The sequence below is a fragment of the Carassius auratus genome, unplaced genomic scaffold (assembly GCF_003368295.1).
Source record: "Carassius auratus strain Wakin unplaced genomic scaffold, ASM336829v1 scaf_tig00217693, whole genome shotgun sequence".
NCBI classification, from domain to species: domain Eukaryota; kingdom Metazoa; phylum Chordata; class Actinopteri; order Cypriniformes; family Cyprinidae; genus Carassius; species Carassius auratus.
The window spans coordinates 1-16,222 of NW_020529193.1; the positions used below are offsets into that span (position 1 = coordinate 1).

The window sequence follows — 16,222 nt, forward strand, 5'->3', positions numbered from 1 at the left end:
TTGCATCAGATAAAGGATTACAGGACAGTGATTGTCATATAGTCTATTTTATTTTTCTTTATTTTATTTGAGTTTCTGTTTATATTTTAAACATAAATAAGTGAATAAATACAGTAGCAAAAGTAGCTGTTTTATGGTTTAGTTTTATACTATAATAACTCTGATCTGAAGGAAGCTGCGGTTCTTCTGCTGTTCTGTTTGTATGTGAATGCAGTGAAATGCATCATGGGATCTAATCAAACATGCTGGATTCAGATGGATCATGACATCACGTTCACTAACCTTCACATACACTAAATACTGTTTGTTTTTAAATGACAGTGTGTCCAGCGTTCTCATGTGATGTTTGACCACGTAAATCACCATCACTTACACTAAAATAACCACACCTGAAATACAGTGTATATGTAAATGTTAGTTTTCAGAAGTCTCCCAGAAGGCTGTGAAACTGGCGTCTCTCTTATGAGAGCAGAGACTGAATGAGTCAGAGTCAGAAGAGATCTGGACGCTCGGTCAGTGCCACGTGGAAGAGGAACAGAGCCAGACTTTCCCTGAGCATCTCCACCAAACCAGACCAGACCAGAACACACACACACACACAAAGACCAGACCAGAACACACACACACACACACAGGGCCAGACCAGAACACACACACACACCCAAGACCAGACTAGAACACACACACACACAAACACACACAAAACCTCAGAACAACTTGATGATGTAACAGAAACTATGGGACTCTCTCTTTTCTAGCACTTTAAATACAGTTGCTCCTTTACGCTTAAGGAAGGTTAAGAAAAACAGTTTGACACCATGGTATAATGAGCATACTCGCACCCTAAAGAGAGCAGCCCGAAAAATGGAGCGCAGCTATAGGAAAACAAAACTAGAGGTATTTCATATTGCTTGGCGAGAAAGTAACCTATCCTACAAAGAAGCATTAAAAACTGCTAGATCTGATTACTTTTCTTCTCTTTTATAAGAAAACAAACATAACCCCAGGTATTTATTCAATACAGTGGCTAAATTAACGAAAAATAAAGCCTCAACAAGTGTTGACATTTCCCAACACCACGGCAGTAATGACTTTATGAACTACTTTACTTCTAAAATCGATACTATTAGAGATAAAATTGCAACCATTCAGCCGTCAGCTACAGTATCACATCAGACAGTGCACTATAGACCCCCTGAGGAACAGTTCCACTCATTCTCTACTATAGGAGAGGAAGAATTGTATAAACTTGTTAAATCATCTAAACCAACAACATGTATGTTAGACCCTATACCATATAAGCTCCTAAAAGAGGTGCTTCCAGAAGACATAGATCCTCTTCTGACTATTATTAATTCCTCATTGTCATTAGGATATGTCCCCAAAACCTTCAAACTGGCTGTTATTAAGCCTCTCATCAAAAAAGCCATAACTTGACCCCAAAGAACTAGTTAATTATAGACCAATCTCGAATCTCCCTTTTCTGTCCAAGATACTAGAAAAGGTGGAATCCTCACAATTATATTCCTTCTTAGAGAATAATAGTATATGTGAGGATTTCCAGTCAGGATTTAGACCGTATCATAGTACTGAAACTGCTCTCCTTAGAGTTACAAATGATCTGCTCTTATCATCTGATCGTGGGTGTATCTCTCTATTAGTTTTATTGGATCTTAGTGCTGCGTTTGACACAATTGACCACAACATTCTTTTGCATAGACTTGAACACTTTGTTGGCATCAGTGGAAGTGCATTAGCATGGTTTAAATCGTACTTATATGACCGCCATCAGTTCGTAGCAGTGAATGTAGATGTATCATATCGATCACAAGTGCAGTATGGAGTACCTCAAGGCTCAGTACTAGGGCCGCTACTCTTCACGCTTTATATGTTACCCTTGGGAGATATCATCAGGAAACATGGTGTTAGCTTTCACTGTTATGCTGATGATACTCAGCTCTATATTTCTTCGCGGCCCGGTGAAACACACCAATTTGAAAAACTAATGGAATGCATAGTCGATATAAAAAACTGGATGACGAGTAATTTCTTACTGCTAAATTCTGAAAAAACCGAGGTGTTAATTATAGGGCCTAAAAACTCTGCTTGTAATAACCTAGAACACTGTCTAAGACTTGATGGTTGCTCTGTCAATTCTTCGTCATCAGTTAGGAACCTAGGTGTGCTACTTGATCGCAATCTTTCCTTAGAAAGCCACGTTTCTAGCATTTGTAAAACTGCACTTTTCCATCTCAAGAATATATCTAAATTACGGCCTATGCTCTCAATGTCAAATGCAGAAATGTTAATCCATGCATTTATGACCTCAAGGTTAGATTATTGTAATGCTTTATTGGGTGGTTGTTCTGCACGCTTAGTAAACAAACTACAGCTAGTCCAAAATGCAGCAGCAAGAGTTCTTACTAGAACCAGGAAGTATGACCATATTAGCCCGGTCCTGTCCACACTGCACTGGCTCCCTATCAAACATTGTATAGATTTTAAAATATTGCTTATTACTTATAAAGCCCTGAATGGTTGAGCACCTCAGTATTTGAATGAGCTCCTTTTACATTATAATCCTCTACGTCCGCTACGTTCTCAAAACTCAGGCAATTTGATAATACCTAGAATATCAAAATCAACTGCGGGCGGCAGATCCTTTTCCTATTTGGCGCCTAAACTCTGGAATAACCTACCTAACATTGTTCGGGAGGCAGACACACTCTTGCAGTTTAAATCTAGATTAAAGACCCATCTCTTTAACCTGGCTTACACATAACATACTAATATGCTTTTTAATATGCTCTACTGCCCTGAAAGACAGCGGAGACCAGGACAACTAGAGCCCAGATACAGATCCCCTGTAAAGACCTTGTCTCAGAGGAGCACCAGGACAAGACCACAGGAAACAGATGATTCTTCTGCACAATCTGACTTTGCTGCAGTCTGGAATTGAACTACTGGTTTCGTCTGGTCAGAGGAGAACTGACCCCCAACTGAGCCTGGTTTCTCCCAAGGTTTTTTTTCTCCATTCTGTCACCGATGGAGTTTCGGTTCCTTGCCGCTGTCGCCTCTGGCTTGCTTAGTTGGGGTCACTTCATCTACAGCGATATCATTGACTTGATTGCAAATAAATGCACAGACACTATTTAAACTGAACAGAGATGACATCACTGAATTCAATGATGAACTGCCTTTAACTATCATTCTGCATTATTGAGACACTGTTTTCCTAATGAATGTTGTTCAGTTGCTTTGTTACAATTTGTATTGTTAAAAGAGCTATATAAATAAAGGTGACTTTGACTTTGACACTCACACACAAACTCACACACACACACACACACACACACACACACACACGTACACACACACACACACACACACACACACTCACACACACACTCACACACACACACACACACACACACACGTACACACACACACACACACACATTCCTGCAGCATTAGAGAAGCAAGCAGCAGATCAGAAGCACATGAATCAGTGTTACACTTCAGTCAGAGAGAGAGAGAGAAGAGACAGAGAGAGAGAGAGAGAGAGAGAGAGACAGAGACAGAGAGAGAGAGAGAGAGAGAGAGAGACAGAGACAGAGAGAGAGAGAGAGAGAGAGAGAGACAGAGACAGAGAGAGAGAGAGAGAGAGAGAGAGAGAGAGAGAGACAGAGACAGAGACAGAGAGAGAGAGAGAGAGAGAGAGAGACAGAGACAGAGACAGAGAGAGAGAGAGAGAGAGACAGAGACAGAGAGAGAGAGAGAGAGAGAGAGACAGAGACAGAGACAGAGAGAGAGAGAGAGAGAGAGAGAGACAGAGACAGAGAGAGAGAGAGAGAGAGAGAGAGAGAGACAGAGACAGAGACAGAGAGAGAGAAGAGAGAGAGAGAGAGAGAGAGAGAGAGAGAGAGAGAGAGAGAGAGAGAGAGAGAGAGAGAGAGAGGGAGAGCAGCTTCAGCACATGATCAGTTCTTCAGCAGATCGTGTTGGGACTCGGTCCAGTCTCTGAACACATGACAACAGAACACAACACCAGCAGAACAGAACAGGTCTGTCAGCTCCGATCGCAGGCTGAATGTCACGAGCAGAGCCAAGTACTGAACGCTCCAGCATCTCTGACCCACATTTCCCAGCTGGACTCCATCTCTGCCTCCATCAGATCACACAGAAACACAGTTTATGAGGAACAACCCTCTCAAGACATCACGCCATTTCCCCAGAAACACTTACACACTTGAGATCATGTTCTTCTACACAACAGCATTTCTCAGACAAACAGATAAATATGTCAGAAACTGGGATTCGAGTGCAGCAAACGTTCCAACACACTTCTGAGAGTCATTATACGATAGAAATTATAAAGTTATTCATAATGTACACTGCAATGCATTATATCTTTTCAGAAATAATTGTAAAAGCATTATAATATGTGAAGGTTTATTTGCATTATACTTTCTAAAGGTGCAACAAAAACCACACATTTCATACAGGGAACTATTATTGTTAAAATTATCTGAAATAATAAAAAAAATTATGTTTTATTATTCCAATTAAGTCTTAAAAATAACGATTTATATTTTAAAAATGTAATTACACCATTAAAACAGAATCTAGAAAAAAAGGAAAATATAATTAAGATATTAAAGGAGTTTAAATAAATGCAGCAGATGAAAACCCAAGCTGCTCTCCTTCAAACTCACGTTGACCTATAAATATTCCTGAAACGACGGAGCGTTCCGCTGGAGTCACACCGGAGCCGATCCAGGAGCGGAGTCTCAAACTGCTCCCAGACGAGAAACAAACCTCAGTATCTCATTATTTACGACACTTCTCCAGTCTTGGCCTGATGAGGACGTGAGCTTCTGCTACAGACGCTCATAATGAGCTCACTCTGACCAGAGGAAAACATCAGGATTCACAATAGATCCACAAACCATCCTGGACAGACACCAGGACTGCTAAAGATCAGTACCTGCGACGGGCTCCGCACAGACAGGAAGTCCTGCACAGGAAGTAGCAGCTCCAGCCTGGAGTCAATATGACGGAGACTGTGGAGCTCAGAAGGTTCAGGAGCGAAACCTTCACCAGCTGATAGAGACGACGAGACCACCTGGAAATATAGAGAGAAAAACAGCTCAATATCATTCTGCTGCAGATGCTGATACTGATGCTGATATTCTGCTGCTTGTGATGAGACAGTAGAGCAGAGACTGAGATAAACTGATCTGAATATATCTCCAGTAATGAGACGAGATGATCCACACATATAACACAGAGATTGAGAGCTGAAGAAATCAAGAGAATCCAGTAAAGCGGAGCTGCTTCAGTCCAGGAAGAGTTCATCTGGAGATATTACTGACCTTATTCTGACCACAATCAGGAGAGATCTGACACCAGGAGCTCCAGAATTACACTAAAAGAGCTTCGACTGGATCAGACACTCTCAATCAGAGACAGAGATCTCATTGAATATGATAAAGCATGATTTATAGTGTTGAACAAAGCTCAAGATGATTAAAGGATTATCAACAGTGTTTCTCAGGAACACGCTGAAGAGGAAGCCCAGTGGTTTTCCTGCACCTGGTGCTCCACACAGAATCCCGACTGAGCTCTCGGACGCTCGGCCAAACAGCCTCTAAAGCCAAATATCTAAGTCTTGACTAACATCCTTCTGAATCTCCCATCAGGCCGAGCGGCGAGGATGAGGTAAGTGTTGACAGGCCGCCCGCGTGCAGCAAAGACTGATGGGTAATTAAAAGCCTGATATACTGACTGTGAGCTCATAGAGCTGCTGTTCTGAACTGAATATAATAACAGACGTTCCTGCACAACATCTGGAGGCTATGACCGTCTCAGTACCATTCAGAGTTCTGGCTTTTGGATTTTTATTTAATTGAAATAAAATAAAATAAATAATTTTCTTCTTTCATGTAAATTTTAGTAAAAGTTTATTAGGTTTGTTGTGTTTTTTTGTCATTTTGTTTATTTTTACATTTTTATTTCAGTTTTAGTTATTTTTGTAAACTTGATGTAAAATGTTGCCTTAGAAACCAGCTTATATTTTATTTCAGCTAACATTTATTTTATATCAAGTATTTTTTTTTCATTCCTCCAGTCTCCAGTGTCACATGATCTTCAGAAATCAGATTAATATGATGAAAACATTTGTACAGATCTCAGAGAGAGTCACGTGACTGGAGCAGATGAACAAATAGTTAAACATCTGCAAAGAAGATGAGAGCAGATAACTATCAAAATATCAGAAAACTGTTGATCATTTCCAGTAACGGCTGAATGCTGTGTCAGGCTGATACACACCGATCTGTGCTTTGCTAGAAAAACATCATCCAGATCTGAACAAATAAGACACAGATAATCAGTTTACACTCCACTGGACTAAAGGCAGAAGCATGAGAAGAAGTGTGTGACAGCGATTAATGAGGAACACCGCTGCGCCGCAGTGATTCATCACACTTTAATGTGCTTGACTCTTACAATACAGCCGCACGACGGAGAGAAGCCCAACAACATCTGTCTGTCTTTACCAACTCACTGAAGCTTCTTGTGTCTGTCACAGCTGTGTGTGTGTGTGTGTGTGTGTGTGTGGAGAGTCTGAACACAGTTAAACATCAGCATCGGAGAGGATCTGCAGCATTTCTGCTGTCATGAATATGTAACATTTCTCTGCCACCGAATAAATATAATAATAATTTAAAAAGATCGTTGTAACTTTATCTCACAATGTGGACTGTTTTTCTTGCAACTGCAAATTAACATCTTGCATTTCTGAGAGCTTCAAGTTTCTATAATGCAATTTTTACATTATGACAAAATAACAAAACAGTTTACATCTTACGATTTTAGCTTTTTTTCCTCCAAATTCTGAGTTTATGTCACAATTTTAGATTTTTTTCAGAATATCAAGATTATTTTAGATTTTTTTTTTTTTTACTTTTTAAGGTTCAGGCAAAAAAAACAAAGATAATTGTGACATCTTTCTTGCAATTCAGATTTTATATTTCACAATTCTGAGAAGAACATTTTTGTTTTTAGTTTAAGGTATAGAAAGAATATTAAATAGAGAATACAGAATATATAGAATATAGAAAGAGAAGTGTATATATGTATAAGCTGAAACTCCCAATTACAAGTTGACCTCTCACAGTTCTGACTTTGCAAAGAAATTGAAAAACTGAATTATGAACTATAAACTCAGAAGAACAGGCCGGATTGTAATAATCCAGTGACAGAGACGTGCTTCCATAAGAATGATTTAGCTCAACCGTGCTGTGTGTGTCTGCACCTGTGCTTCCGTCTGCAGCTCGCTGTGGTTCTCTTCTTCCTCCACATCTTTCAGCAGTTCCTCTATTCTCTCTTTCTCCTGTTGCGTGAGCAGGAACGAGTTCCCCCATGCTTCTGCCAGCTGAACAATCACAAACACCTTTAATCACATCATCCATCGTCTGCTTCATAACCCAGTCACTTCTGTCTCCTTCCCCAGTTTAGATTTGAGCTTCTCAAATCAGGATCCATTTACTGGAATGACAAACTATAAGAAGTCTTGTTTTAGGAGAAATCGAGAAATGAGAAAGTTTATCTGCCAGTGGATTGAGAAACATCTGTTTAGTTTTCATTCTCCGTTGACAGATATTTGTTCTTAGACTGTTTTAAGCATAAACTCACTTCAGTTTTGTACATTTCGGTTTGTTTTAGAAGACACAAATACTAAGGAAGATATTAATGTTTTGCAGTACATGCAACATTAAAGACCACAACTGTATGGATTTAAGTCCTTCTTTTCTAATTTAAGCCCTTTTAAGGCTTTGATCTGAGGAAAAGTGAATAAAAACTTCTTTTTTCACCTTCTTCAGAAACCCTGAAGAAACATTTGCTGGAGATGCAAAATCACTTGTGGTCTGAAAAACCAGCTTTGAATTAAGTTTGATCAATTAAAATTGTTCTTGTTTGAATCACAAACTCGTTTAACTTATCTGACGTTCTTGTGCATGTTCAGTAAATTGAAGGAATGTTTAAATATTTGTGCTGGAAAACAGCTCATAAATTCTGAGGAAGAGCATCAGATCCTGCGGAGGAGCTGGAATCAATTCAGCAGAGAAACAGAGCGGGTTTAATTCTACATTACACCATAATTCCATTCTGCGCTCTAATGAATGGAAGTCGTTCCATGTTTAAAGACCCCATGAAATACCAATGTGAGTTCTGCACGGGAAAACAGACCACATTTCTCAATGACATCATAATACACTCACTTCTGTCCAATCAGAAGCTCTGTAGCATGAGCAAGCCCCTCCCCCTGAGATCACCTGACTCTGAGCATCAATATCACATTGAGATGATTTATAAAGAAACGTGACGCACTCTTTAATGAAGCGCACTCCAGAAGCTCGTCTGAAGTGACCTCGACGTACCTCAATATTTCTCCTGACAAAGTCTTGCTTGTGCTTGCTGTGAGCCGCTCCTCGCTGTCTGTCGTCTGACGGCTGATCCTGCCCTGCGTCTCACACACACACACACACACACACACACACACACGCAGCAAAGTGATGGAGCTGATGATGAAGATGTAAGTGAAGTGCAGAACTTTAATGACATCTTGCAGTTTTAGATTAAAGTCAGTAGAAGTAAAAGATGATTCCTGACATCAGGACGCCCTCTAGTGTTCAGAATAAACTACATGGTCAATAATAAAAAACACTAAGACGAGAGATGCATGTCATATTTTTAGCATAAAATCATAATCACATATTAAAACCAGCACAACAAACTTATGACATACACCTACAATCAAGCTTCATAAATATGTGACAGTTTTTGTCAAATTCACGCAGATTAATGTCATTTAAAGCTGACAGCATCAGTTTTAACTATACAAGCTTTCTGTGGAAAAAAAAAAGATATTTTAAGTTTTACAAGAAAAAACTATTTCACTCTTCCAACTTCAATAAGATGATTTACACTGAACTGAGCGTGTAACTTTCCATCTCTGTAAATATTTTTGACATTTCTGAGCAATGACAATTGTTTTTACTCTCATTTGTTATGTTCTGTGAGCACTGAGACGGCGACAGAGATTCAGAAATGTTTGAAGGGTTTACCGTCCGTCTCGTGTCTGGTGTTCAGATCACTCTTCAGATCCAGGACTTCAGTCTCAAACACAGGGACACGATCCACTTCATCACAGTCCTGATCTGAAGCACATCACTCAATCACTCAATCATCTAAATCTGTGCCACATGAATCTTATTCATATAATAATTCTAATCTCGTGTAAGTCTGAGGGGCTCACAGTTGTCGGGTGTCAGTGCTAGAAAGCGTCTGGTGTTGTCCGTCTCGTTGCTGCTCATCCTGAGACCGGCGGTCTGTAAGGTGTGTGAGTGTTAGTGAAGCACGCAGACGTCTGTGTGTGTGTGTGTGTGTGTGTGTGTGTGTGAACTACAGACGGACCTGGAGCTCCTGCCACAGTCTCTGGTGCTGCTGTCTTCCTCTCTGCTTCACCTCTCTCTCCGCTGACGCCTTGAGAGCCAGAACACGGTCCAGCCTCTTCATCTTCTTTATGGCTTCTCTCAACTCCGGATCTTCATTCTCTTCATCGGACTCTTCTGTGAAATAATCAAAACATACTCAAATATTGAACTGGAAGATCTGAATGTTGAGATGAAAGCTCTGTGCAGACCTTGATCAGAGCTGTTTTCTGCGGTAAGATCAGTCGTGTCCCGGTGAACCTGCTTTAGGAGACAGTCATTAGATCATTAGTGCTCTCCGTCTCCAGACGCTCAGATGAAGAGATGAAGGAGCTTCTCTACCTCGGCGTGTGTGACGTCAGGACTGAGCACCTCCAGAGATCTGGGCCCATCTCGACTCAATCTTCTGATCTCACTGGAGGCCGGCCGAGAGATATCGTCCAGAAACCCCTTTGTGATGTCCATCCGGTCCACAGACACTGGAACACCATCAGAAGATGAGCCTCAGACACACAAACCTCTCAAAGTTCGTCCAAAACTTTTCATCAATCCCAGGATATGCATTTTTTAAATCAACCATTCGGTTTGCACTGGTTACAATGATAATTCTTGATATCATTAAATTAATGTTTAAATGGTGCAAATGTAATTCTGAATTCAACACTCAGCATTTCCACGAGTAGAAATTGCATTTGTAACATCAATAAAGTTGCATTTTAACTAGTGAAAACTGAGTTGTTTTATAGCTGAAATGGTTATTCTTGATATATTTTTGTAATTTTTGATATCATGAATTAATGTTTAACTGGTGAAAATGTAGCTCCAGATATCAACAATGTGCTATGAGTTTATGTATGTACTGTAAACACATAAAATATAGAACTTTGTTTAGCATATTACTATACAGCTGTCACACAGCAGCTCTTAGATATTATTGTGTGTTTAGTCACGTGTCAGAAAGTCAGCGGAGGGGGGGTCGGATTGTTTTCGCCGGTGGGCGTGGCTTTCAGATTATGACGCCTGTCGCTCTGTCTATAGTATTTAGAATATAAATAGAATACTTAGTCTAAATCATTATAATTTTTTGATTATAGGTGTACCTCAGAGAACTTATAAATAATAAACAATAATAATCAATGCAGTTCATGGGCCCTTTAACACTTGATGATTGCTGATGATGTCAGACCTTGATCAGTGAGCAGTTTCTCCGCCGAACAGCCGCTGCTCTCCTCCTCAGAAACCTGTGGATCCTGGACAGATGATCACAGCACGCTATCTCTGACTGAAGCTAGTGTGTGTGTGTGTGTGTGTGTGTGTGTGTGTTTGTGTGTGTGTGTGTGTGTGTGTGTGTGTGTGTGTGTGTGTGTGTGTGTGTGCATTACTGACCGCTCGTGCTGTGATGATCTCCAGGGTCCGACACACATCACCCGCAGAAACCTCCATATCAGACACTGCAGCACATTTACACGCACTTACAGTATGTGAATACCTACTATCTCCAATAAACCATGCCTGGATATATATATTACAGGTAAATCGGTCTCTCACACGGGGAACGTCTCTCTGGAGGAGTGTTTCGCTTGTTTACACTGAGCGCACCGCTGTATCCAGGGACGCCAGAGTCCCGGATGCAGTAACGGTCCGAATCCCCTCAGGAAATTTTACTGAAGCGATAATAAGGACTTTCGTTTAGAATAACGTCAAAGTGACGGAGAGACTCTGAGAGAATTTTTGAAGCCGAATTGAGACGATAAAAGGGAATTTCTTTGAGTCTAAACGCTTTCTGGAGCGAATTTTCGAACACCGTGACAGACTGTCGCCACAAGAGCGCGCAAAACTACCGGGCACGAGCAGCGCGCGAACAAGAGCTTAGATCACAGACTAACAAACCAAAAACTATTTAAACCTGAAAATCACATTATATATATATATATATATATATATATATATATATATATATACATATATAACCCTCCCCCTCAACCAAAAAAAGAAATATAAATCCTTTGTTTTTTCAAAAGCATTAAAATATGCATGTTTGTAAAAAAGTCCTAAAAATTCTAACACACAGATTATTGCTAATATATATATATATATATATATATATATATATATATATATATATATATATATTTTTTTTTTTTTTTTTTTTTTTTTTTACTTTTAAATCTTTTCGCATATACAAATGATGTAAATGGACACTGAAAACTGTTTTATGTCATTAGCAAACACAAACAGGTCACTATACCTTCATCCTTTAACAGAAGAGATTTATAACAACCCCCCCCCCCCACCCAACACACACACACACACACACAAAAGAATATAATAGCATCTATATTTATTTCAACAGCATTAAAATATGTATTTTGGTGCGATTTTGCTGTTATACCCTTATTTCATTCATTTATCCCAGTGTTTGAATTGTCGTGAATTATATTTGTCATAATTGACTAATCAATTAGTCAGATGAACAAATACTTAAACCCAAATGGATACCTGGACAATTTTCGATCTTTTTTTGACCGCATCACACTGAGACAGCACTCATTAAGATAATAAATGATATTCGCTTTAATTCTGACTCTGGCAAAATATCGGTGCTGGTATTGCTAGATCTCAGTGCTGCGTTGACACTGTCGATCATAACATACTACTAGAGAGACTGGAAAACTGGGTCTGGCTTTCTGGGATGGTACTCAAATGGTTCAGATCATACTTAGAAGGGAGAGGCTATTATGTGAGTATAGGAGAGCATAAGTCTAAGTGGACGTCCATGACATGCGGAGTCCCACAAGGCTCGGTTCTAGCACCGCTCTTGTTTAGCCTGTATATGCTTCCACTAAAAAAATAATGAGAAAGAACCAAATTGCCTAATCACAGCTATGCTGATGATACCCAGATTTACCTAGCCTTATCTCCAAATGACTACAGCCCCATTGACTCCCTCTGCCAATGCATTGATGAAATTAATAGTTGGATGTGCCAGAACTTTCTTCAGTTAAACAAAGAAAAAACTGAAGTCATTGCATTTGGAAACAAAGATGAAGTGTTCAAGGTGAATGCATACCTTGACTCTAGGGGTCAAACAACTAAAAATCAAGTCAGGAATCTTGGTGTGATTCTGGAGACAGACCTTAGTTTCAGTAGTCATGTCAAAGCAGTAACTAAATCAGCATACTATCATCTAAAAAAACATCGCAAGAATTAGATGTTTTGTTTCCAGTCAAGACTTGGAGAAACTTGTTCATGCCTTTATCACCAGCAGGGTGGACTATTGTAATGGGCTCCTCACTGGCCTTCCCAAAAAGAGCATTAGACAGCTGCAGCTCATCCAGAACACTGCTGCCAGGATTCTGACTAGAACCAGAAAATCTGAGCATATCACACCAGTCCTCAGGTCCTTACACTGGCTTCCAGTTACATTTAGGATTCATTTTAAAGTACTTTTACTCGTGTATAAGTCACTAAATGACCTAGGACCGAAATATATTTCAGATATGTTCACTGAATATAAACCTAACAGAGCACTCAGATCACTAGGATCAAGTCAGTTAGAAATACCAAGGGTTCACACAAAACAAGGGGAGTCCTCCTTTAGTTACTATGCTGCCCGCAGATCAGATGTGCTACAACACTAGTCACATTTAAATCTAGACTCAAAACGCATCTGTTTAGCTGTGCATTTATTGAATGAGCACTGTGCAATGTCCGAACTGATTGCACTATATTTTCACTGTTTTTTTTTATTTTATTTTATGTAAAATAATTTTCTGTTTTAAATTCATTTTAAATAAGTCAATTTTTTTGTAATTTAAAAGTTTTAAAATTGCTTGTTTTATTCTTGTTCTTAATTATTATTTTACTTTCTTTTATATTAAGCACTTTGAATTACCATTGTGTACGAAATGTGCTATATACATAAACTTGCCTTGCCTAATCACGTGTTTTTTGTTCAAAAGTAGAGCCTACGTTAAAAAAAAATGCAATTAGCTTTAATTGTTGAGACAAAAATGACGCTGTATTGTTGTGCGCGTGCCCAGTAGGTTTTGTTGTGTACCAACTAGCCTAGCGTGAGTGGGCGGGGCTTGATCAGCGCTGTGTACGTGACGCCTGCGTGCGTGCGTGCGCTGGTAAACAGATGCCATGTTGGTTTCGTAGAGATGAAGACGTGCGGAACATTATGGAGAGAGATTTCTGCTCTTTAACAGATTCTGAGGAGCTGCGGCAGCTTCATCACACACTCGGAGAGGTGAACGAACACACACACACACACACACATTCTGATCTCAATGCAGAACATACACACACACAGCTTTGATGAAGCTGTATCAACAACACGACTGACTCACAAGTGCATTAATGTTCATTATATAAATTAATCAACTGTCATCTGTTGACAATGATTCAGATGAATGAGCTTATCATCCACATTTCTGAAAACCTTTTCAACTTATAAACTCTGAATATTAGCTCATTGCTGAAAGTGTCATACGTGTTCACTTGTAATGTTTACATTTCTTTAAAGTCATACACTAAGATGTGTGTGTAAAGATATATATATATATATCACCATACACTCTTCAGCTAATTAATAACTGTAGTAAAAGACAGTAGTTTTGCATCACAAGTTTGCTAAAGGTTATGTTTACATATGCAAATGATTTATTCATATAATTAAATATGCACTCATTTGCATACAATTACAGAACAGGAAATCTGAAGATTGCATAAAGTCAGTTTTAAAGCTCCTGTTTGATCTTTGTTTACATATTAAGAGTCAGAAGGGACTTTTAATCACTTCATAAAAAAATAAAAAATATATTGAATCTTATTTTTGCCATGGAATAAAAAAAATGCAAATACAACAAATAATAAAAAAAAAAATTCTGTATCCCAGTTTGTACTTTATCTCTTAATTCTTTGATATAAACGCAGAATAATGAGATTTAAATAAAGAATGGCAAGATTAAAATATAAAGCAAAATAAATAAATAAATAACCTTTTTAAGTTTTTTTATTTCATGGTGGTAATCGAAAATGAAGATCTAAACTCAGAATTTTGAGATAAAAACTTGCGATTATCTTTTACAATGTTGTATTCTGTGGCACAAAAATGGTTGTTCAATAAACAGACAGAAAACAGCAAGTTTTTAGGATTAAGATGTTGTTAAATCAGTGTTTATGAAACATAAACAGACCTTCAGAAGACAAGAGAGGAAAGCTGTAAAGTGTACACTGCGTAAGAGAAGCAACTCTTTGAAGCTGAAGTGTGTGGTGTTGTTGTGACAGGACCAAGACGCTGTTCGAGGAGATCCGTGCCTCCATCAGTAATAACACGGAGGGCGAGCGCTCGTTCTGGCGTCCGGTTCTGCCGTGGGCGGTGTGGTTCACCATCAGAGCGGGACGCAAGGCCAATCGCCTGCACGCCGCTGTACGTCAGATCACCCTGAAGAACACATGCACCATCGACGGCTTCCTCATGCTCCTCTACGTCATCCTGAGAGACAACCACAGCTTCCCTCGAGAGCTGGGTCTGTTCCTGGGCCGCCGCTTCGTCCAGCACTTCCTGTACCTGATGGACTGCTGCGAGTACCCACCGTCAAGATGCTGTGGATCTGGGACCGCATGTCCCAAGCGGCAGTACCGCTCCGAGGTCCACCACACGGCACTGGAGATCGACCTGTTCGCAACGAGCACGAGAACTTCACCAAGAACCTGGAGAACCTGATGTCTAGCGCGCAGGAGAGCTGCTGCTCTCAGCTGGACCTGCCCCAACCGCTTCCAGGAGCATCTTCACAGACCCATCAGCGTCAAGTACATCACGCTTCACACAACATCCAACACTCACCTGCACTCCATAGATGTTTTGAGATGATTGACAGCTGTTTGTCTGTGTTTCTCTCAGTCCTCCTCATGAGCTTCCCAGATAAAGATCCCATCCAGTCAGCGCTGGACGAGTTCTTCTGCCCGCGGCTGGAGCTCTGTGAAGAGCTGGAGTGAGTTTTTTCAGAGTTTCTCTCCGAGGCTGATGCATCTGATCCGATCTCCTCGTCACGTCTGTGTGTATGTGTTGTGTGTGTGTTTCAGGTGCGAGGGTCTGAGGGAGTTCGGTCAGAGGTTCTTCTGTCACGGCCCGCCACCCTTCGTCATCCTCAACATGCAGATGTGGCAGTCGGAGGATCTGTCGTACGTGCCGTATCACCTGGAGCTCTCGAACAACGTGACCTTCTAGTGACCTTAGTCACATCCTCCTCATGATTCACTCGAGACACACGTCACCTCATCCTGAATGTGCTGGACAACAACTTCCCAAAATCTTCCTACAAATTTAAGAACTACATGCCACACACACACGCCACACAAAAAAATCATTTTAAAAAAGCATTTTCACTTCAACTGCAGTTCTATAACTATATATATATATTATGAATACAAATTATATATCATTTTATGGGAGATCATATATCTTGAATTAAATTATAAATAATGTAGTTAACACAAAACAGTTCCTCATTTGTGGTTATAATAATATTGATGCATACTGTGATTTATCATCAAAATTTTAATAGTGTCAGATTATTTTTATTAATAGTGTGTAGAATTATCCTAAACTAGGCGTGTTCTCTGAGCTTGTGTCTGTAGGGGCGTTCCCAGAGCGGTGTCTGTAGGCGTGTTCCCCGAGCAGGTGTTGTTCCCCGAGCGCGTGTCTGTAGGCGGGCGTT

At 39.9% G+C, this 16,222-nt stretch overlaps 1 protein-coding gene and 1 pseudogene across 2 annotated transcripts; one reads left to right on the forward strand and one right to left on the reverse strand.

Moving 5' to 3' along the window:
• Positions 1–4,987: 4,987 nt before the first annotated feature.
• Positions 4,988–11,344, reverse strand: fsip1 (fibrous sheath interacting protein 1; the record flags this gene model as incomplete). 2 transcript variants are annotated; one of them, XM_026265765.1, is given in 10 exon segments in its annotated part: positions 4,988–5,125; positions 7,319–7,438; positions 8,445–8,527; positions 9,132–9,224; positions 9,323–9,395; positions 9,481–9,635; positions 9,710–9,761; positions 9,840–9,976; positions 10,684–10,747; positions 10,884–11,344. In XM_026265765.1, coding segments are annotated over 10 exon segments (972 nt in total), but the record flags the coding sequence as incomplete, so codon positions are not given.
• A 2,166-nt stretch (positions 11,345–13,510) lies between these two features.
• On the forward strand, positions 13,511–15,732 carry LOC113102199 (uncharacterized protein C14orf28 homolog; annotated as a pseudogene).
• The last annotated feature ends 490 nt before the right edge of the window (positions 15,733–16,222 follow it).